Below are 21,937 nucleotides of genomic sequence, written 5' to 3' on the forward strand. Positions count from 1 at the left end.
GACTCATATGTAATGTCATTGACAGCATTTGTCTCTGTTTGTGTTGCTGCGTTTCCATTCTTCGCCTTCAACTCCTCCGACCGCCACGAATCACTCACGCTCCCCGTTCATATTTAGGCACACAACTGCAGCCCGGTGCGAGCTGAATGACCCGTCGACGTTTGGGTCGGTGATCGGACGCTTACATCAATGACCCACTGCCGCTCACAACACACACAAAGAAACGCTGGCAGCTTAGTAACGTTTTTGCACTCAATGATCAGAATGTGGGCGTGATTTTGACTTTGAAAAAAACATCATGTACTCTTTGCAGTGGTCCACATGTATCGCTAATACACCTAATGCATTCTTAGCATCCTAACGCTGTGATAAGTTTATTTTATAAGTGCTTCTCACAACGTTCAGAGGGAGCGAGCGAGTTTTGCCATCACAATGGGGTTCATACATAGTTAAATAAGGGTTAATGAATGAATAAATGGTCAAGCTAACAGCGACTAGCATGCTAATCGCAGGCTTCCTGCTTCCCGGTGAACAAAATTCTATAATTAGATGCTGACGGGGCACATTTTCACCCAAATAGGCGCTTTTACGATATATCTGTCCTGAGGAAAAACAGATTTGACTTGATTCAACTTTTATCACACCAAAAAACAAACAAACAAACCGCGAGTGCACAGCCCCTTCAAATCGTGTCACGTTAACCGCGGAGTCAAGTGGCGCTGCGTAAAATGGTAACGGCCTTGCACTTACCTTTTACAATAGAGTCTCTAATAATAGCCCTGTGCACTCAGCAGGACGACTTCATTTGGAGGACGGTTGGAAATGCTTATCTACCTCAAAGTAATTAACGTCGTCTGCTGTTTCTGCTGGGCTGGCTGGCACCGCTCAAGAGCCAACGCTTTTTCATCATCCAGTCTTAGTCATCACCGGAGACGAGCCCTTTTTACATACATTCTTTTTCTTCTCTCTTCTCCCGAGCCATAGTCACGCCGCTGTTTTTAGATGCAACCTACTTACGCAGACAGTTTAGTGAAGTTGCGGAAAAGTGTGTCGAAGTGTAGTACCAGCGACGGTCACTTGATGATGGAGACGGAGAACGGGGAAGACAGGCAATGTGACTTTTTTTCAAGACAAAGCTTCCAGATTGGGATGGTTTAAGGAGGGATAAAGAGGACAGTTTGGTGAAAAGGTTGTTGAAGTTAGAGCTGGTGGACTGAACACAAAGAGAAGAATTACGGATGGAATGAAAGGAGTGATGAATTGTGTCTCCTTTACTAAGCATTCATACACTACATTGTAGCATGCTATTAATCTAAACATATTATGCATTCTTGTGGCTTGAATAGGCTTTTAAATACTCTCGTTGTCATCTTGGGATTTGTGTTTGACATTTTCTAACTTAAAATAATGTCTACATTTGGTTAACGTACTATGAAAACAACGCCTTGATTCGCTTTTAGCAGTGGGAGTAATAAAACACTGAAGAAAATATACGGTATAAATGAAGCGCTTTGCTTCAGAACTGCGCAGAAGTCCGGATTTTTCACCCGTGACACGAAAAAATCGGGGTGAAATTTAAACTGGGTGATTTGTGAGGCTCAGAGAAGACAACCTCGCAAGCAGGATGAAAGAAACAAGCGCAAATGAAAGGACCAGGCGCACATCATTTCTCCCATCTTGTTTTTTTTTTTTGACAATCCAATCACTGCCATGTATTTATAGTACGTCTCAGAAATACAGACGACATCTCCTCTCTAATATCTTTCTCCCACTCGCAACGAAATCTATACATTTTAAGTTTTTAGTGCTTTTTTTTACTGTTGATTCAGCAGAAGTCTGAGCCTGTTTCTCAGCCCTTTTGTCCGTTGTCTTGGTTTCATTTCAAACCTCAGACGTGTTTTTATATAATTGGAAAAGCCCATAGTCGTTGCTACCGGGGTTCCTGATTTTCAAACCGTGGAAGGAGAAATGAGTTAGTTAAATCTATCTCACTAGTCGGTAGCTGACACAAACCCTTTGGCACGTTGCTAATATTCACATGGAGTAAATGTTCAGGCGCGTGAACAGCTTCGAAACAGCTTTTTCAGACAGACAAGTGAATCAGGAGTGGACCAGCCCACTCTCACCCCGAAATCTGTCACATGTATAGACTCTTCTGGGTTTGCGATCGATAGAATAACGATATAACCACTGATGTTATGGACTTTTATGTGAATGTTTTGTCTTTATTGTTGTGGGGAATGACAGGATGAGTTCAGGATGAGCGTGTTGGCATTATTGTTGCCGTCGACCAAGTCAATCTTCAATGAATCAAAGACAAACAGTAGTAAAATTCAAATTAATGAAAGAAGCAAAAATACAGATTCATGTATGTAAGTCGAATAAAATAAAAGCATATACAGTTTTCAAGTTGCAGCTTTAAAGTTTGGGTATTCAAATGTGATAGTCATTTGTGGTCCTCATTACGGGTGTGCTAAAACATCGAAATATCAATATATCGCGATACTAAATTTGGTGATACAGTATCAATATCGTGGAATGCTACATCGATGTATCACATTTTCTTCATTTTTATTACAATTTCCGGAATTATTTGGTGACCGTAGTACAATTTTGTTGCTTGTTTAAACGAAGAAGACTCTTTTTTACGCAAACCATTTGACATTTTGACTGTTTTGGTGATTAAAATGGGTGCGTTTCATTTTTGAGTTTGTGCGGGTCACGGTTTAGCAAAGAAAACATTTGGGTTTCGTAGTGATGTTTCGTAGAATATCATGAGCAATACATGGATCATCGCACATGCAAAATGGTGACATTATCGTATCGTGGGCCGTGTATCGTGTATCGCATCGAATCGTGACGGACCCTGTGATTCCCAGCCCTATTCCTCATGCTATGTTTTCAATTTCCTTTTTTTTTCCTTGCGTACATCGTTTCACGTTCCACAAACATCTGAACTGGCGACTTTTTCCACGCTTTTATAACCTACACTTTACGCATTATTCACCCAATTTCTACAACCAGCACTTGAAGAATCCAATAAAATACTTTTGATTTCACATTCTATTGAATTGCAAAATTATGAAGCGAGAACTCAGACAGCTGGCGCCTGCATTACATTACATTGTATTCTTATCCAGCACTGCAGCCGTGTTATTTACGAATGCGAGTGGAATTACGGTTGAATTGTCGCGGAGAATGACCTGCCGCCTCGCTCGTGATCTGATCTCGTCTCCGAGTCGCCGAACAGTTCGTGGTGCGTGTCTCGAATCAAACCGCAGTCATGTCTTATTTACCAAACACCTGCTTGATGGAGCTACACAAACTCCTCGCAGCAGCGTCTTTCCCATCGCCGTGGTCGCCGCCGTCGGTGGTCTCCCGCGGCAACTGGCGGGAGCCTCCACGGCCATGGCAACCGGCAGCCGTGACACTTTGTCCTTTTCGTGTGGGGGATGAGAGGGAACAAAAGGACAGGAGACAAAGAAAAAGGGAACATGGAAATGACTTGTTATGATCCTTGAAGGTTATGGTTTTATTCATGTTAAAGACGCTGTTGACGTCAAACGAGAGGTTAACTAGCAAACGGACTTCCAAGCTAACAATAGAACTAGAGTGAGAGTGGCGCTTTCAAAATTGTACCGCTGTTATAGCCACAATCAGGAAAAAGTACAAGACTGACATAGTTACAGAAAGTTGCAAGTTAATGTAGAATTTCTTTGTACACTATTGTATTTTATTTTGAAGGATGAAAAGTGTGAGCATGTTGATTAGCTGTTGCGTCCTTGTTTTGGCAGGGCTCTCAGAAACAACAGTGAACACAGATATTACTCACACCTGCTCTTACCAGTACCGGGAACTGTGTCCTTGGGCAATACACTTCACTTTTGCCTGTGTATGACTGTGGTTGCTGGCCGCTGTGGTTACAGAAGTTTCTTATTACCCCAAAGTGTGCCAAGTGGATGAAATGTGCAACGCAAAGTGTGTTGTAAATCTTTCTTGAAGTATTAATAAAAGTCATATCATTAATTAATATTATGATGTTGAGCTGCATGAACGCCAAAAGGTGTGGACCTGATTTTGACTCTTAAAAACGTGAAAAACAGACCTAGTTCATTTTAAGCTGAACCCTTTTGGACTAATTATCAGAGAGAATCATAGTTTTGCTACCATAGTAATGCTAACAACTAGCTTGCTAACAGTGTTAACAGACCCTTTTCACAATAGCGTCCGGCTAGTTTGGGTCAACTAGTAATAAAACCATTTTTATTAAAACATTATTCACAAAATGTCTCATGCAAAAAATAAAACGTTTTGCATATAACTTCCCCAGCTCATACAATAATGAAAAGAAGCATTCAGTCAGGTCTTCTCTCATTGAGATTTGGTGTTAGCATCATCTACTGGTAGCTCAGGGAATTACCATGAGTAAAAATGTCGGTGTAATCCCTCATTCGTCCAGGCGTGTTCCATAGTAGAAAAAGCTTCAGTTGTAGTCATCTGGACTCAGTTTGAAAAAATAGACGTTTCGACTCTCATCCAAGAGTCATTGTCAATAACAGAATTTAGGTCGAGAACTCCGATATTAATACTGTTCTGTGGTAAGACCCGCCCATTGGGAGGAGCCTTCCTGAAGTAGAAAGAGTTGTTTGTTTCAACAGAAACTCCCCCTTGTATCTACCGAGCCAGCCTATTCAGAATCTTAATGGGCTATTAGAAACCTCTTTGTCTTTGTGAGACCCTGGCTCAACCACCCTGAGTACCTGATTAGCATCTGAATGTCCTTTACCTTTCCAGGGGTTCAGAATCCCATTATAAATAACAGGAAGATGAAACCTAAGCCCTCCATTTCTGTTTAAAGAAGGTCTTTCTTTTTTAACAAAAATAGCTTCCTTGACTCCTCTTTCAAACCATCTTTTCTCCCTGCTTAAAACCTTCACCTCACCGTCTTCAAACGAGTGATTAGAGGCTTCAAGATGGAGATGCACGGCGCTCTGAGGTCCTGAACTAGTATTTCTTCTGTGCTGATAAAGGAAGCAGGAAGACAGCACCCTACAGGAAAGGACCAAACTGACACCTGAACACATATGTAAACTGTTGGACATCTGTCTGAACACCACTTACTTTCAATTCCGGGGACAATTTTACAGACAGATTCATGGCTGTGCCATGGGCTCGCCCGTCTCTCCCATAGTGGCCAACCTGTACATGGAGCACTTTGAGAAGAAGGCACTGTCCTCATTCTCAGGCATAGCTCCAAAACTGTGGCTCCGCTATGTCGATGATACTTTTGTAACAATCAAGAAACAAGAGCTGGAAACCTTCTCTGATCACATCAATGCTGTGGACCCACATATCAGGTTTACAAGAGAAGACGCTAAGGAGAATCGCTTGGCCTTTCTTGATTGTTCCACGATCAGAGGAGAGGACGGGAAACTCCAAATAGAAGTATATAGGAAACCTACACACACGGACCAGTATCTGCTCTTTGGTTCCAACCACCCACTACAGCACAAGCTGGGGGTGATCAGAACCTTACAACACAGAGCTCAAGGTGTGCCCACCAGCTCAGAGGGCAAGAAGAAAGAGGAAAAACATGTCCGAAATGCCCTCTCAGCCTGTGGTTACCCCGCTTGGGCTCTCAACAGAGTGAAGAGAACCAAGAAGCAGGACAAAAGGGAAACTGAACAGAGAAGGAAGGGTGTTTCTATCCCTTATGTGTCTGGCCTGTCGGAAAAACTGCAGAGAATTTTTAGACAACACGAAGTCCCTGTTTATTTTAAACCAGGAAACACTTTAAGACAAAAACTGGTTCATCCTAAGGACAAGTTGCCGACTCAAAAACAGAGCAATGTAGTTTATTCGATCCAATGCAGTGAAGAAAGTTGTAAAGAACGTTACATAGGTGAGACGAAACAGCCTCTACACAAGAGGCTTTATCAGCACAGAAGAAATACTAGTTCAGGACCTCAGAGCGCCGTGCATCTCCATCTTGAAGCCTCTAATCACTCGTTTGAAGACGGTGAGGTGAAGGTTTTAAGCAGGGAGAAAAGATGGTTTGAAAGAGGAGTCAAGGAAGCTATTTTTGTTAAAAAAGAAAGACCTTCTTTAAACAGAAATGGAGGGTTAAGGTTTAATCTTCCTGTTATTTATAATGGGATTCTGAACCCCTGGTAAGGTAAAGGACATTCAGATGCTAATCAGGTACTCAGGGTGGTTGAGCCAGGGTCTCACAAAGACAAAGAGGTTTCTAATAGCCCATTAAGATTCTGAATAGGCTAGCTCGGTAGATACAAGGGGGAGTTTCTGTTGAAACAAACAACTCTTTCTACTTCAGGAAGGCTCCTCCCAATGGGCGGGTCTTACCACAGAACAGTATTAATATCGGAGTTCTCGACCTAAATTCTGTTATTGACAATGACTCTTGGATGAGAGTCGAAACGTCTATTTTTTCAAACTGAGTCCAGATGACTACAACTGAAGCTTTTTCTACCATGAGTAAAAATAACAAAAGCTAGCTTGCCGTGACATGCTAAACTAAGCACACAGTTGTAATGGACGCAAATGAGATGTTCAGAATGATTTGTGGGGATAAAAAACTGATTTCTACATCACAAAACTTAGCAATTTAGAATTAATTGTTGTGGCTCAGAGGGAGAGGACCTCATAAACATGATCGCTCCAACAAGTGTGAGTGAAGTGTGTGACTAAACACAACTCCCGGCATCTTTATAGACAATGTTACACTAAAAGCTTAAAACATGAAACTCAAAAAATGTCAGTTTAGCATAATACAAGTGTGTCCTCAAAAATATGACTGAAAATGATAGGCCTGTCCTCCTTTTTTAACTCGCGTCCTATATCTCCCGAACAAGGACATGCCCCCACCTTGCCTTTTCCATTATAACTCTCTTTCCCCTGTTTTGTCTTCACCCAACTCGCCCATAAGTGTGTCGACTATTGATTTAGCTTGTTCTCCCGCCAAGATCTATGTCCCACTAAACCAGCCATCATTGAGTGGTTTGTCCTTGTTTGGAGAGCCATATTTCACCTGCCGGCTCCTCTTCTCCACCAACGAGGTCAACAAGGGAAAAACTCATTGACTCATGTAAAGAGGGTTCACAGAGGGATTCACAGTGGGACAATATGGACCTCATGGGGAACATACGAGATGTGGGTAATGAGAATGGGAAATCTATGTTTAGTGTGGAGGTGGCGCATGGTTTTATGGCCTGTTGTTTGACCTTTACTTTGCTCAGAACAATAAAAAGAAAGGAAGTACGAAGGTGAATTTAGATGGCGAATTTATTTCTAAATGATCGTGATAAAAATGGGGTGAAATACATTGCTCCGCTTGGTGCGTTTATTAAAAAATGTGTTGTAAAATGCAAAGTAGTTGGAGCACAACTTCTGATGATAAGTACTGAGTGTTGTCATGAAGCTCAATTTGGATACTGAGGAATAGGCTTGATACTCGATACCAATTTCAATACCAATTTCGATACTACGACGAAGTATAAGGGCCAACCAAAAAAATAAAAAATGCGGGGCACTACGAGAATAAAGTCATTAATTAATGACTTTTTTCTCGTTAATTAACGAGAAAAATCTCATAATTTAAAGACAATAAAGGCAGATACACGGTTCACTTTCAGCACCATATTACATGCTCCCCCCTCAGTGTTGCATAATGGTACAGTCCAGTAACAGCTCTGTTTTGTATAAACTGTGTTTAAAGCTATGAAGCTGATCTGACAAGTCAATACACTGAGTCAAATGCATCTGTCTGGAGTCTTCATTACACAAACACGCCACCACCAGGACGCAAATGGCGCTTGGTTAAAAGTGAATACAAATGCCCACAATAGATTTCGATCTTTTTAATACGGGCCTTTTAGACATCACAATCATTTCCCCGGTGCAGTGCCCCCATGTCAGGTCCCGGACATGGATGTATTATATTATCGGTCCCGGACCTGTAAAATGACGGACTCGTGTATTGGGTGCTCACGTGTGTTGGAGCTCATGCCATGATGTATGGATGATGCATGGATGATGTGTGGATGATGTATGGACGATGTATGGACGATGTATGGATGATGTATGGATGATGTGTGGATGATGTGTGGATGATGTGTGGATGATGTATGGATGATGTATGGATGATGTATGGATGATGTGTGGATGATGTATGGATGATGTGTGGATGATGTATGGATGATGTATGGATGATGTGTGGATGATGTGTGGATGATGTGTGGATGATGTATGGATGATGTATGGATGATGTGTGGATGATGTGTGGATGATGTATGGACGATGTATGGACGATGTATGGATGATGTATGGATGATGTGTGGATGATGTGTGGATGATGTGTGGATGATGTATGGATGATGTATGGATGATGTATGGATGATGTGTGGATGATGTATGGATGATGTGTGGATGATGTATGGATGATGTATGGATGATGTGTGGATGATGTGTGGATGATGTGTGGATGATGTATGGATGATGTATGGATGATGTGTGGATGATGTGTGGATGATGTATGGATGATGTATGGATGATGTGTGGATGATGTATGGATGATGTGTGGATGATGTATGGATGATGTGTGGATGATGTATGGATGATGTATGGATGATGTGTGGATGATGTATGGATGATGTGTGGATGATGTATGGATGATGTATGGATGATGTATGGATGATGTATGGATGATGTGTGGATGATGTGTGGATGATGTATGGATGATGTGTGGATGATGTGTGGATGATGTATGGATGATGTATGGATGAAGTGTGGATGATGTGTGGATGATGTATGGATGAAGTGTGGATGATGTATGGATGATGTATGGATGATGAATCCGTATGTAGATGATAGAATCCGGGAATAAAACTTCAGTGCACACAATGAGCGCGTGAGAAGAGTGACTGTGCTCAAAGTGCCCACGTAGAGAAACAACACTATAGAGGAGCAGAACAACACCGAGGCTGCTCCTCCTGTCCCCGGGCAGCTGTGGCACGGAGCACGGCTGGTTTTGAGCCCATGATGCACTACAGCTACATCATGGAGAAAGTAAAGAGTTTATCCAACTGTTTGAATGATGCGACACAGGAAAGGTGCTGCTAAACGCAGTGCCTTGTCTTGAAATAAACACACACGTAAGACATCGTTTTAAAGGCCAGGAAACACTTTAACATCTATTTTAGACTTTAATGTAGTTCTAAACTTTCAACTCATCCAAGCCCGTTCTTGTGCGTCCTGACCGTGGGGCTGAAAGTGAACTGATCACGTCACTTTGAACCGGCGCCTTAACTACGACTTTTTTCTCGTTAATTAAGGAGTTTTTTTCTCATTAATTAATGACTTTTTTCTCGTTATTTAATGACTTTTTTTTCTCGTTATCTAATGAGTTTATTGTCGTTAATTTACGTCTTTTTTCTCATTAATTAATGACTTTATTCTCGTAGTGCAGCGCATTTTTTTTTCTTGGTTGGCCCTTATACTCGATACCACCATGTTAATAAAAAAACTAAATTTACAACAAAAATAACAGTACTTTCTATGTTTTTATGTTGTTTTACACTAGTTCTGATGAGGTTCAAGATTATTCTAAAACTGTTATTTTAGAATGATTACTGTGAATGCAATTCTTTTAGAATGGTTTTAGAATTAAGAATGATTCCTAGCCCTAATTTTATCCTGAATGTGAAAGAATATATTAAAATACATTTATTTAAAGAAAATTCTGACATTCCATTCCCCAAAGCCCTATAATCATAACCCTAATCTTACCAAAGATTCCTAAACATAAACGTAATCCTAACCAAAATCTTCTCCTAAATATGATGAATATGTTGTCAAAAATAATTATTTGCAAATAAAAGTAGTGGAAAATATCAGAATGACCTACACGAAATATCTCCCAACTTGAGTGTCATCAAAACAGGCTTTTTAAAGGAGACATATAATCTTTTTTTAGAATCTATCTTAGCACAACAACATAGATAAACATTTTCCAATTTGCTCAAATAAAATCCATCACATAAAAATGATCTCAGTGATGGAAACTGGTCAAAACTGCAGACCTGACATTTCATCAACAAATGGCACGTTTTTCTTTACATTTCATTTATTTTTAGAACCCACATCCATCACACGGGGTCTTCATTTTTCAAATAATCACATGAAAGAACAGGGCTGTGGGCAGGGATAGGAGGTAGGTGAAAACAGTAATTTTCTGAGAACACGATCCTCAGTTACAGTACAATACAGGATCACTCAAACATTCACAAACCATTTAAAATACAACTTTGACTATACTAATGATGAGGAAACACAGGTTAAAAGCTCTTTAAAGTCAATTTTTGCATAACGTGTCCCTTTGACGTTAATATTCTTTCTGCTCAGACGCCGAGGGCCGCAGGCTGAAGAGTATCCAGCGCAGCACGGAGACGGGTCTGGCCGTGGAGATGCCCAGTCGCACCATTCGCCAGGCCAGCCACGAGTCCATCGAAGACAGCATGAACAGCTACGGGTCGGAGGGAAAGTGAGTCCCTGCTTTGCTCCGGGTTAAGTCCTGGCTTAGTCTTGGTTTTAGTCCTTGTTTGATTATAGTCGCAAAGGTCATGGTTTTCTTCTGGCTTATACTTGTGCTGTGGTCGTTGTTTCGTCCTGGTTTAGCATTCGATTAATGTTGGTTCGGTCATGCTTTGGTCCGATTTTGTTCTCCTCATTGATTTAAAAGGAGGCCGGTTAGGGCTCACAATTCTTACCAGAAGATTCTTACTACATCAGAAATCTCAACAATAAGTTTTTTATTATATTATATTATTATTATTATAGAGAGTGTTTATTTTTCCATTATTATTAGTATTATTAGTATTTTCTTTCTTACGCTAGCTGTTTTTTTTAAATTTAATTTTATATTTTATTTATTTTATTTATTTTATTTATTTTATTTATTTTATTTATTTTATTTATTTTATTTATTTTATTTATTTTCATTTATTTTCATTTATTTTCATTTATTTTCATTTATTTTTCTCTTTATTTAGGTTGAGGTTTTTTCTATAGGAGTTTTTAAGAGTTTTTGTTTATAAGAGTTCTTCCATTTCAAACTTCCTATAAGTTATCTGTTCTTTTCCTCTGTATCTAACTGCGTTGCAACACTGAAATTTCCCCATGTGTGGACAATAAAGGAATATCGTATCTTATCCTATTTAGCCTTTAGCGCAGATCTGGTTTTGATCTATTTCTAACTGTTTTGAGGTTGGTCCATAATCCAGGACGTTGGACTTGAATTAATTACTGAACAGGCTCTTTGAAGAGACAGAGCGCCACAGGAGAGCAAGGTGGAGCGAGGAGGGAAGGTACACCAGGCTTACAGTTATGAACACGCAAGCTACAAAAACACAGTGAAGTACTCTCGCCCCACAGCTACAAGGTCTTGGGTTTGATTCAAGGACTACTGGAGACTTTCTGTGTGGAGTTTGCATGTTTTCCCTGTGCCTGGGTGGGTTCCTTAAGTTATGGGTGCTTGGGACCAAAACAGGCACAAAAGGCTAAGTTCAGCTTGGTGCTCCACATCACGATCCAGTGTAGCAGGTCACATTAATAACATCCATCCATCCATTTTCTACCGCTTGTTCCCTTTCGGGGTCGCGGGTGACTGGAGCCTATCCCAGTGACTTCGGGCCTTAGGCGGGGTACAGCCTGGACAGTGGCCAACTTGTCGCAGGGCCAACACAGAGACATAGACATTACAGACAGTTCACTCTCACATTCATTCACTAGGGCCAATTTAGAGTCACCAATTTTGCCTAACACACTTTAATAACATATTTCACATTTGACCTACAACAGGCCTGCAAAATGAAAGACAAATGAAGCCAAACTTGAGAACCAACTTGATTCTTTGCCACAGAGATTTTGTGAACATTCATCAAAAGGGATTGATGTACACTGCAGAAAAGTAAAAAAGTATGTTTCTTTTCATTTGGCAAATAATACAATTCCATGTTGTGTGAGTTGGACCAGCTTTTGTCCAGTAAGTTCACTACTGGTATAGTCTGCGAACTAGACCAACTTCACTTTATAGCACTGATTTACTCTCAGAATACAAACCGTTTTAGTGTTAAAATCTTGCTCAAATCCATGAAAAGTATGTATTCAAACAGAGAAGAGCTGCGTGACCTCTGCCTTTGATGATCGTGGAAAAAACCAATCATTTTTCTTTCTCTTTTAAAGACTAAACTCCACCAAATGCTTACTGCGTGACTCTGATTGAGCACCGCTTGTGACTAACGCACAGTAAACGCACATTGTAAAGACTGATACAAGTCAAAAGAACACAAACCAGGGATGTGCCAGTTATTGTTTTCTTGTCAATAGGTCCGATATTTACAAAGATATTATCCCTAAACCAGGTTAAACGTCTCAATTTTGAGCAGTCGTAACGTCCACTCTAGAGTCCTATCTCCCTGATCCCATCCACGCTTACATAACACAGACAGACAGCTGCGTCACTCACTCTCCTCGCATGAATATTAATATCTCATTTATTTTGGGAGCTGAAATCCGTATTATAAGCCCAGGGATGGCGTTGGTTTATAGCCCTATTCCAAAATGCAAATTGCTAGTTTCTTTTCCTGCCCGCGACTTCCTGTTTAGTTGTTTTGTCACGTGTTTTGGAGAAGCAAAGATAATAGCGTCCCATACGTCCCCCCGGGGCTATAGGAGATGTTTTATCACAAGCGTGGCGTTAATGGCTTTTTCCTTTCTTCGCTGTTGGAGATTTATAAGTAAATATTGGAGCATGTAAGAGCAGTGGAGGCGATAATTCGTATTGTGCTGAGTGTTGCGCTGAGGAAGTAAGCTTAGGTCACTGGTGGTAATAGGGATGGGAAATATGATAATGATATTGGTTGATTTGGAGGATTTTTATTCTCCAAAAATCGGCACTGGAAAAATTCCCTGATGTATAAAATATTTTTTACTAAGCTGCCACAATCTGTGTGCCCATGTGTCATTTCCACTTTGTCCTCAAATATGATAGAAAGAAGTATTTGGTGACAGAATGTATGTTTAAAAAGGTTTTAAATATTATGATCCTTCAGAAAGTGTTCATTAGATAGAAAACCTCGCACACTTTGCATCAGCTGAGTAAAGCGATGAGAAGTGTCAGAGCGTTGCACTTGTAGTTCAGATACAAGACAAATTTGTGGTATTATTATACGGACTTCTTCACAATATGCATATCGATTCTGGCTCTTTTGGGCCCCGGGTCGGCTTTAGATAACTAGAGATAACTTTAAGGCAGATGAAAACAAGATGGCAAAAAGGAGATGGAAACAGAAAGGATAATTTTTCACCGAGCGCTTGCTTAATCTTGTGATAAACCTCCGTATTTCCACTGATGTTAACTTCATGTGTTGAAACGACGGCAGAACAAAGTTGGCGAAGCGCGTTTGCAACAGCTGTTTCCGGCACTCTCTCTCGAAGATATTATATATTTCCAGTGCAGAGAAGTGAAATAAATACAGAATAAGATAAGTATAAACATCTATATTTGAATCACTCCAATTTAACGTATGATTCAAAAAGTATAATTCAGGTATGAATTTATTTATTAAGAAAATTTGTTTGGGTGACGTCAGCTGAGCCCCACGATGTGAAGCCAGGCCCTGAGCACGGAGGCAAATGCCGCCATGAATTTAACCTGAACTTAACCTGACCCTAACTTGAACCTGAACTTAACCTGAACTTAACCTGACCCTAACCTGAACCTGAACCTGAACCTGAACCTGAACCTGAACCTGAACCTGAACCTAACCTGACCCTAACCTGAACCTGAACCTAACCTGACCCTAACCCTAACCTGAACCTGAACCTAACCTGACCCTAACCTGAACTTAACCTGACCCTAACTTGAACCTGAACTTAACCTGAACTTAACCTGACCCTAACCTGAACCTGAACCTGAACCTGAACCTGAACCTGAACCTGAACCTGAACCTAACCTGACCCTAACCTGAACCTGAACCTAACCTGACCCTAACCCTAACCTGAACCTGAACCTAACCTGACCCTAACCTGAACTTAACCTGACCCTAACTTGAACCTGAACTTAAAGGTTGAATGGACTATTTTTTTTTGCCCAAATCTGAGTCTTATTTCCTCGTGGCGTGGATAAATCATTTGTCCTGCCACGTATCAATCATAAAACGCACCTACCGCTCACCTGCAGCTGCGTGCGGCTCGTCCCACGTTTCCGCGTGTCTAAGCGCATGGATCTATCATAATATAGTTCCCTCAGTGTATGGGGCAAAATGAAGACGGAGAAAGACAGTTCGAGCTGACGCAGAAGTAGACGGAAATCTACGGGAGACGAGAGATGCGATGCGATCCGTCGCACTACTAAACAAACGCACGTGTGTGTTGTATCAGTCCGCACGAGGGAGTGCGCATGCGCACTTCCGCCTGCGTTCTCAAATCGCCGAAAAATCGTCCATTGCGCCTTTAACCTGAACTTAACCTTAACCTGAACTTAACCTGAACCTGAACTTAAACTTAACCTGAACCTAAACTAGCTGAAGAGCTAGGTTAGGTCGCATTTTGTTTTGATATCAAGGCCATCATTTTGTTAGTAAATAAGTAAATAAGTAAGCGTTTAAGACCTTTTTGGATTATACATCTAAAAACACCTTGTATTGGAATAAATATAGCCTTTTCAGATTCTTGACAATACCCAGCCCGAACTCTCTATCACTCTCACTCCAGCACCCTCTTCATTCTTTTTCTCTCCTTCCTCTCCCTCCCATGCTCTCTGTCTTTCTCTCCTCCCCTCCATCTCCTTCTCTTTCCTGTTGGACTGTACTGGCCGTGCTGGCGTCTGCTTTGGCTGAGCTGCTGATTGAAAAGCTTTAATAATCCAATGTGATTATGTGACTAATAATAGTCCTGCTTGAAAAGCAGGACTATTATTAGAGTAGTGGTATAAGTAGTGCAGTATTTAACCACATACGTGAGAAATGGAACGCATCTCAATTCTGTTCAAATATCACCAGGAGTACACCACCTTAAAACCCACTCAGCCATCCTGGTTGTGTAATTGATCTGGCCCATTCGATTTGACAGACTAACTTTCCAGTGATATTGAGTAATAGGAACTTCATCATTTATTTTGTGGAGCCCAAAATCACAGCAGCAGTTGCCTCGCAGCGCTGAACAAATGTCTTACATTTACCTGCAGATTAACCAGTGTTCACAGGGATTAGGCGAATGGGAAACTGTCCCAGAGCATCTCCTTCCCTGTATCGAGTTGTAGAGTTAGTGCCTGAATTTATATATTTTTTGAAAAACGGATTATCTGCAAACTTTCTTTTCTGCATTTGAATGATCACATTTCAGTTAGCAGGAGTGGGGATCGAACCAACAACTAAACCACTCGGTCATCCCGGCAGAGCAACAAACTTAAGCCTACACAGGGTATGGAACAATGCATGTGAATAATGCAGAGTATAATTAAGGTGCAGTATAATTAAGGTGTAGTTTGGTACATCCTACTTGCTATTGTTTTGCCCGGAATGTTCCACACTATGGCATTAAACATATCCATCCAGCTAACGTTCCGACAATTTGTTTAGAATATAATTGCCTGTTAGCCCGGCGTGTTACTGTTCTCTCTTTTGTTCGGTCTCTTTAATGGCCCTTTGCTAAATTATCCAAACGAACAAGTGGATTAGCCATAGCACAATGCATTCTGGGAAACTAAATCAAGCCGCTTCCCGTCGGTGGGTGTCATTTTCTTATGTAGAGCCGGGCAGCGCAAATTAAGTTATTGTTAATATGATGAGCAATTGTGGAGCAGACACAACATTTTTCATCTTTTCAATGGAGAGCCAAAAGACGTGAATACATTTAGCACGATGTCGTCGAGGAGTTTTCACTTGGAGATGTTGGAATTTCAGTGTCAAACCTCAAAAATAAAAAGCTTAAAAAAATTAATGCAGTGTACTTGAGTAGTTCGTGGAAGAATAGTAAAAAAATGATTTCTAATCCGTGCCAAAAACCTCTTTTTCTCAACAACATTTACTCATACACACATTTTATGCACAAACAAGGTGGCAATAGTGTCTTGCCAAAGGACGCAACAACAATGCTGACATGTCAAAGCGGGAATTGAACGAACAATCAGTGCTCACATTTTTGCAGATGTGGATTTTATTTCATTTCAACATGAGGTATTTCAATAATCAGAATTATAGCAAAAGAAAATTGAATTCTGTCTCTAAGATTGGCCACTCATCCAAGTCGCTTCTTCACAGTTCATCTGACAGAAGTGTGAGTCACTGCCTTATATCTGTCTGAAGGGAGGAGCTACATTAACGCACACTAGTTGGAGTAAGGAATATCTGTTGTTAATTAGTTGTTGTGGTCTATTTACCTTATTCCGCCCCGCCCACTTTTGCCATGTATTTGCACTTTTGTTGTAATGGCACTTTCGGTTGCACGCAAATTCCATTAAATTAAATGGACAACGAGGGAAAAGTTTCACCACTACAATGTGTCAAAAAGTAGTGTAAAAAAAATAAAATAATAAATGTCATTTGCAACAAGTCAACACTGCATTGTTTCTTTGGGCGGTCTGAAAACAGCGCTTTGGCCTGAGTCGGATTTAGCTTCATCTAAATCACATTAGCATACTCATTAGAATGTTATTTCTGTTTAGAGATGGATTGTCTTTCCTGACAGATGAAGCCTCTATGACTCCTCTCTTGAACCAACTCTTCTCCTTTACCAGGATCTGAACTTCACTGTCCTGAACGGTGTGTTTAGTGGCTTTAAGATGCTCCGGCAGCTCCCACCACCATTTTGGAATAGTCCCTTATGGAGTGGCTGCTTGGTTTCGCCTGCAGTGCGATCTTCACTGGAGAGAGTAGACCACATTACTGTGTTTGTGGCTCAGAGTTCTGTCCTTCAGATGCACCAGTACAAACTGTATGTAAGTGTGTGTATGTGTGTGTGTGTGTGTGTGTGTGTATTTGTGTATGTGTGAATGATGATCACCTTGCCTGTAACACAGAGAGTGTTCACATTGTGGTTCAATTGTATATGTAACAACGCGCTAACCACTGGGCCGTCCTGTTGATGTGTAATGTGCGCAATGTAACTTTTCGAGTTCCCCACCTCCTTTTGTCGGAATATTTCATTCCTCTGCCTGGAAAGCTCCACAGTACGACTTTAAATAAATCTAGCTTTTATAGAATTAATTACAAGTGTATCGTGACCTTGTGGCGTCACCTGCTCGTCTCCATGGAGGCAAACTCATTAGATGCAATACCGTGGAACATTCCAGGCTAAACAGTATCTTCCCTTCTCTCCAAGTGGTGGATCCGTCACCAGAAAATTTACAGTGCCCCTTTAACCTCTGTTGCTGTTGTGCTGAGATGATTCATTTCTCACTGCTCATATAACATCTGCCTGACACACAAGACAAGAAACTAAATCTTGGATGTGCCAGCAGCAGCAGCAGCAGCAGCAGCACTGCACTCATGTTTAATGTGTTTCTGATGTTTTCATGTTCATATCTCTGTGACACGTGCTGTGAATTAGCTATAACCACGATGTAACATGCATTGGGTGTGCTACAGTTTTATGATCAGTCTCTTTTCAACTAAACCAATACATCATGAATAAATACATAACTCTCTGTGACTGCGAGGACAGAGCAGGGTCAGGGTTCAACACTATCAGTTAGTGTAAGAGTAATCTATATGATATTATAGGATTATTAAAGATTAAGGGCATATTGTCATTATATTGATGGTAGCAGATGGCACTGCGACATTCTAACATTCTATAGGTCTGTTATGTTTAATGGAGACAATGATCAGATTTATTTTCTTTTTTTCCCGTGGTTGGATGGGTGACATTTTTACCTTACAATATATCATTTTTTGAAAGTGGGCAGAGTGTGGGTCACACATTCAATTAAACCAAATTCTCAGAAAGAGGGCGAATGTTACTCAATGGGAAAATTACATATTTGATAAGAACGTGATATAGATGCACCATATACATTGTGTGCCCAACAGTCCAGAAGCCCAGCTCTCTTAGGCAGGGCTAACAGCTTTCAGTTTTAAGGCAGATTCTGAAATTTAAGCTGCAAGACAGGCCAAATCTCAGCCCCTCAGTCGGATTTTATGACATGTTATATATTTGCCACGAGTCGCAGTGTCCGAACGCTGCTGAAGCTGAGTGAAATGGGAGTGTACACGGTAAAACACAGCTGCAGGCGGCAGTAAACACAGCTCGGCTAACACACCATTTCTGAACAAATCCAAAGCCAAAAAAAAAGATTCTGACTTAAAAGAAAACTATTATTCATTTGTTTGAATTAGCTTTGCGTATGGTTTATTTCTATGATATTTCTGGAGTTCAAACGCAGTGCACGAAAAGATAATGGGAACACAAACGTTCACAAACAGCACTTTAGACTGTGTGGAGCTGGTGGCACAGCTTGCACTGAGACGTGTGCCCAGTGTAATGTGCATATACAAAGAGACAATAGAGGAGCTTGGCCTGGTGCCACCAAAGCACTCTGATCGGGACCGGACTCAAACCAGGACCCAACCGGGACCACATAAGATCACATGACAGAGAGGAAAGCTGGGAAAAGAGGAAAGATGTTTGTACTAGGTGTCTGACTTTATTCGTAAAAATAACAAATGTTGCTATTAGATTCATGCTTTGCAGCGAAAAGATCAGAGAGTGTTACCTTCTGTTACCTTCTGAGCGGCAGAAAACTCAAACTGTGTTCACCGTGGTAGCATCTACATTGCAGTCGCTAAAATGACTGCGTCTATACAGCAGAGGGTGCACAAATGTCTAAATTAAATGCTTGGAAATACAGCCTTTGATTGCCCATAGTTATGTTATGGGACATTAAATACCAACTCAAAGAAGTCTAAAAGTATGTTTAAAGACATGGCAGTGCCTATTTCTACTTTAAGTTGCTTTTATGAGTTGTTTCACTTTTTGGGAGGACTCGATAGCAAAATAAATTCTGTACTAGATTACGTTTCGCCACTCATCCAAGTGGTTTCTTCAATAGGGCTCCCAGAATTTCAATAACTCATTAGGTGCTTGAGCAATTATGCTAAACTTGTCTCAGGCGGCAGTTCAAACCTTGGGGTAGATCAGATACTCAACAACTAGTTAGTGTTAGTTTCCGTGTAGTTAGCACGTCCCTTCAGACAGATAAAGGCAGTGACTCCCAGTTCTGTCAGATGAACTGAAGAAGCTACTTGGGTGAGTGACCAAACGTATTCACGCTTCAACTTTTATCTAGTTGACAGAATTAAATTTTCTTTTTGTTATGTTGCCATTATAACTACACAAACTATCTGCTGAATCCATACAATAGTCCTCTCTTGTACAGTCGTGGCCTGCTGTCTGGTGTCTCCAAAGTGGGGTTTATAATAAGCTCTGTGTGGGCAGTTTGGGGACACTTCTGATGAATGTGTTCAGCGCTCGCCTCCTTTGCCCTACACACATCTGCACTCGCTCGCTGGTTATCACTCAATATAATGTACTCTTTTTAAAGGAGACACGTTACGCAAAATCAACTATAAATGAGCCTTCACGCTTGTTACAAAAGTGTTCCGTCTTCGTTTCGCCCCTCACTAACCCCCTTATCCCTGCTCACATCCCTGTACTTAGTTGTGATTATTTAAAAAGCTAAGACATAGGAGTCTAGAATGTCACATAGCCACAAGATAAACACGTGTAAATGCCACAGTGAAATGCCACGATGTAGAGTATTTTGTCGTTGTTGAAAGTCAAAACTGAGATAGCCAAAAGGCGATTTCGTAGCATTGGTGTCCAGTCCCAGCCTTATCTGCGGCATCTTACATCAAATGCAAATTCCTGTAGTCTGCATATTTCTAAAAGGCTAATTGTGACTGGACTTTTGTGTTGTGTTGCAGTCTGAACTACAGTGGCATGTGCTTGGCGTCCGATGCACAGTTCGGTGACTTTCTGGACGGGATGGGGCCAGCGCAGTTTGTGGGCCGTCAGACGCTAGCTACCACGTCTATGGGTAAGAGTTACACACAAACGCAACACAAAAGACAGTGTGCAAAAGTGTGTGGAACAGCAAGACATGAACTCCAGAGTGGAACCGAATAAACCTATATGTAACTGCTTACCTGATTCTGAGACTCTTGATATTTGTAAAATTAAAGACACTACTATTCCAATGGTGATTAAGTGCAATGCAATTGATATAAGTTTTTTATAATTCTCAACATTGACAATAGAGTTTTTAGGACTAATTATGACTAATAAGGTCTGATTCTCCAGAAAACCACTCACAGTTTCACTCAAGTTTCCTCCTTGGGAAGCTCATAGTTTCCAAAGAAGAGATTTTCCTTTGAAGCACGTGCCAGGAGTGGGGTTTGAACCCACGAGGACTACCGTCCATTGGATCTTAAGTCCAACGCCTTAACCACTCGGCCATCCTGGCATGTACTGACATAAGTTCAGTTAACAAGTCTGTACATATCAATGTTGTGGCAGAGACATTGAATGAAATTAAGTGAAATATGGATTCCCAGCTTCTGATTTGCTTCTCATCTTTTTGGCACTCCCCAGACATTATTTGGTAAACTCTGTAACATAATAAGCTCATAGTTTCCAAAGAAGAAATTTTACTTTTAAGCAAATGCCAGGAGTGGGGTTTGAACCCACGAGGACTACCGTCCATTGGATCTTAAGTCCAACGCCTTAACCACTCGGCCACCCTGGCGTGTACTAACGTAAGAACAGTTAACAAGTTTGTACATATCAATGTTGTGGCAGAGACGTTGAATGAAATTAAGTGAAATATGGATTCCCAGCTTCTGATTTGCTTCTCGTCTTTTTGGCACTCCCCAGACATTATTTGGTAAACTCTGTAACATAATAATTCTGGGGCAGACTGATGGAAGCATAGTAAAATAGGTTGGTACCTATGCACATGTTTTTTACATGTTTATATGTGCACAGTGTACAGTACAATCTCTCCTCTCTCTGTGAAGTGTCCATTTGGTCCTTCGTTAAACTGGGTCATTCAGATCCCAGTCCAGAGCTCGTCCTTGGCCTGAAAACAGTGAAACCAGCTGGACTTGACTCAAACTCAGCCACTGCTTCACTGTTACATAACCACACTCAAAAATAACTTCACAAAACTGCATAATGACGTTCGTTAGGGCTGAACTATTTAAGCAAAATATCGAATTGCAATGTTTCACATTTAAAGCCAATGTGCCGTTTTGATTGCACACTCACATTGGATTGCACATTCCCTGAGTTTGTGTCCCGTTGTGATTGCACATTCCCTAAAGTTTTTCCTGCATTTGTGATTGCACATTCCCTAAAGCCTTTGTGCATTTGTGATTGCACATTCCCTAAAGCCTTTGTGCATTTGTGATTGCACATTCCCTAAAGCCTTTGTGCATTTGTGATTGCACATTCCCTAAAGCCTTTGTGCATTTGTGATTGCACATTCCCTAAAGCCTTTGTGCATTTGTGATTGCACATTCCCTAAAGCCTAAGTGCAGTTGTGATTGTTGTGATTGCATGTGTTTAGCAACTTGTCCTTTTGGAGGTGTCTCACTTGCGTCTGTCCTCTGCAGGGGACGTGGAGATCGGTCTGATGGAGAGGAACGGCACTCTGGAGGTGGAGGTGGTACAGGCTCGAGGACTCACCATGAAGCCTAGCTCCAAGTGTCCTCCAGGTGAGCTGCCACATGTCCTCCTGGTCAGGTTATGAATGCCGGAAATGCGCTCTTTTCAATGGCCAGAGATTTATTCCCCCTTTTTCTTATAGTTTTCTGCTTCTTTGGTCTACAAAACCCCTATGAAAAAATACCTAAAATAATAA

At 41.0% G+C, this 21,937-nt stretch overlaps 2 protein-coding genes and 2 non-coding genes across 4 annotated transcripts in view; 2 read left to right on the forward strand and 2 right to left on the reverse strand.

The window, feature by feature from the left end:
* Nucleotides 1-21,937, forward strand: part of LOC140365355 (SH3 and cysteine-rich domain-containing protein 3-like) — a 360,861-nt gene that overhangs the window by 241,533 nt on the left and 97,391 nt on the right. The gene's annotated exons all lie outside the window — the stretch shown is intronic.
* Nucleotides 1-21,937, forward strand: part of rims4 (regulating synaptic membrane exocytosis 4) — a 42,233-nt gene that overhangs the window by 14,040 nt on the left and 6,256 nt on the right. The window contains exons 2-4 of the mRNA XM_072451745.1: nt 10,420-10,558; nt 20,001-20,113; nt 21,690-21,791. Coding sequence (XP_072307846.1) covers nt 10,420-10,558; nt 20,001-20,113; nt 21,690-21,791 — 354 coding nt within the window. The remainder of the gene's footprint in view (nt 1-10,419; nt 10,559-20,000; nt 20,114-21,689; nt 21,792-21,937) is intronic.
* Nucleotides 20,457-20,539, reverse strand: trnal-uaa (transfer RNA leucine (anticodon UAA)). The gene has a single exon. It is a non-coding gene; the product is annotated as a tRNA-Leu (tRNA).
* On the reverse strand, nt 20,739-20,821 carry trnal-uaa (transfer RNA leucine (anticodon UAA)). The gene has a single exon. It is a non-coding gene; the product is annotated as a tRNA-Leu (tRNA).

The sequence above is a fragment of the Eucyclogobius newberryi genome, unplaced genomic scaffold (assembly GCF_026437365.1).
Source record: "Eucyclogobius newberryi isolate DKJ021-1_F unplaced genomic scaffold, fEucNew1.0.hap1 SCAF_19, whole genome shotgun sequence".
In the NCBI taxonomy this organism is placed as follows: Eukaryota; Metazoa; Chordata; class Actinopteri; order Gobiiformes; family Gobiidae; genus Eucyclogobius; species Eucyclogobius newberryi.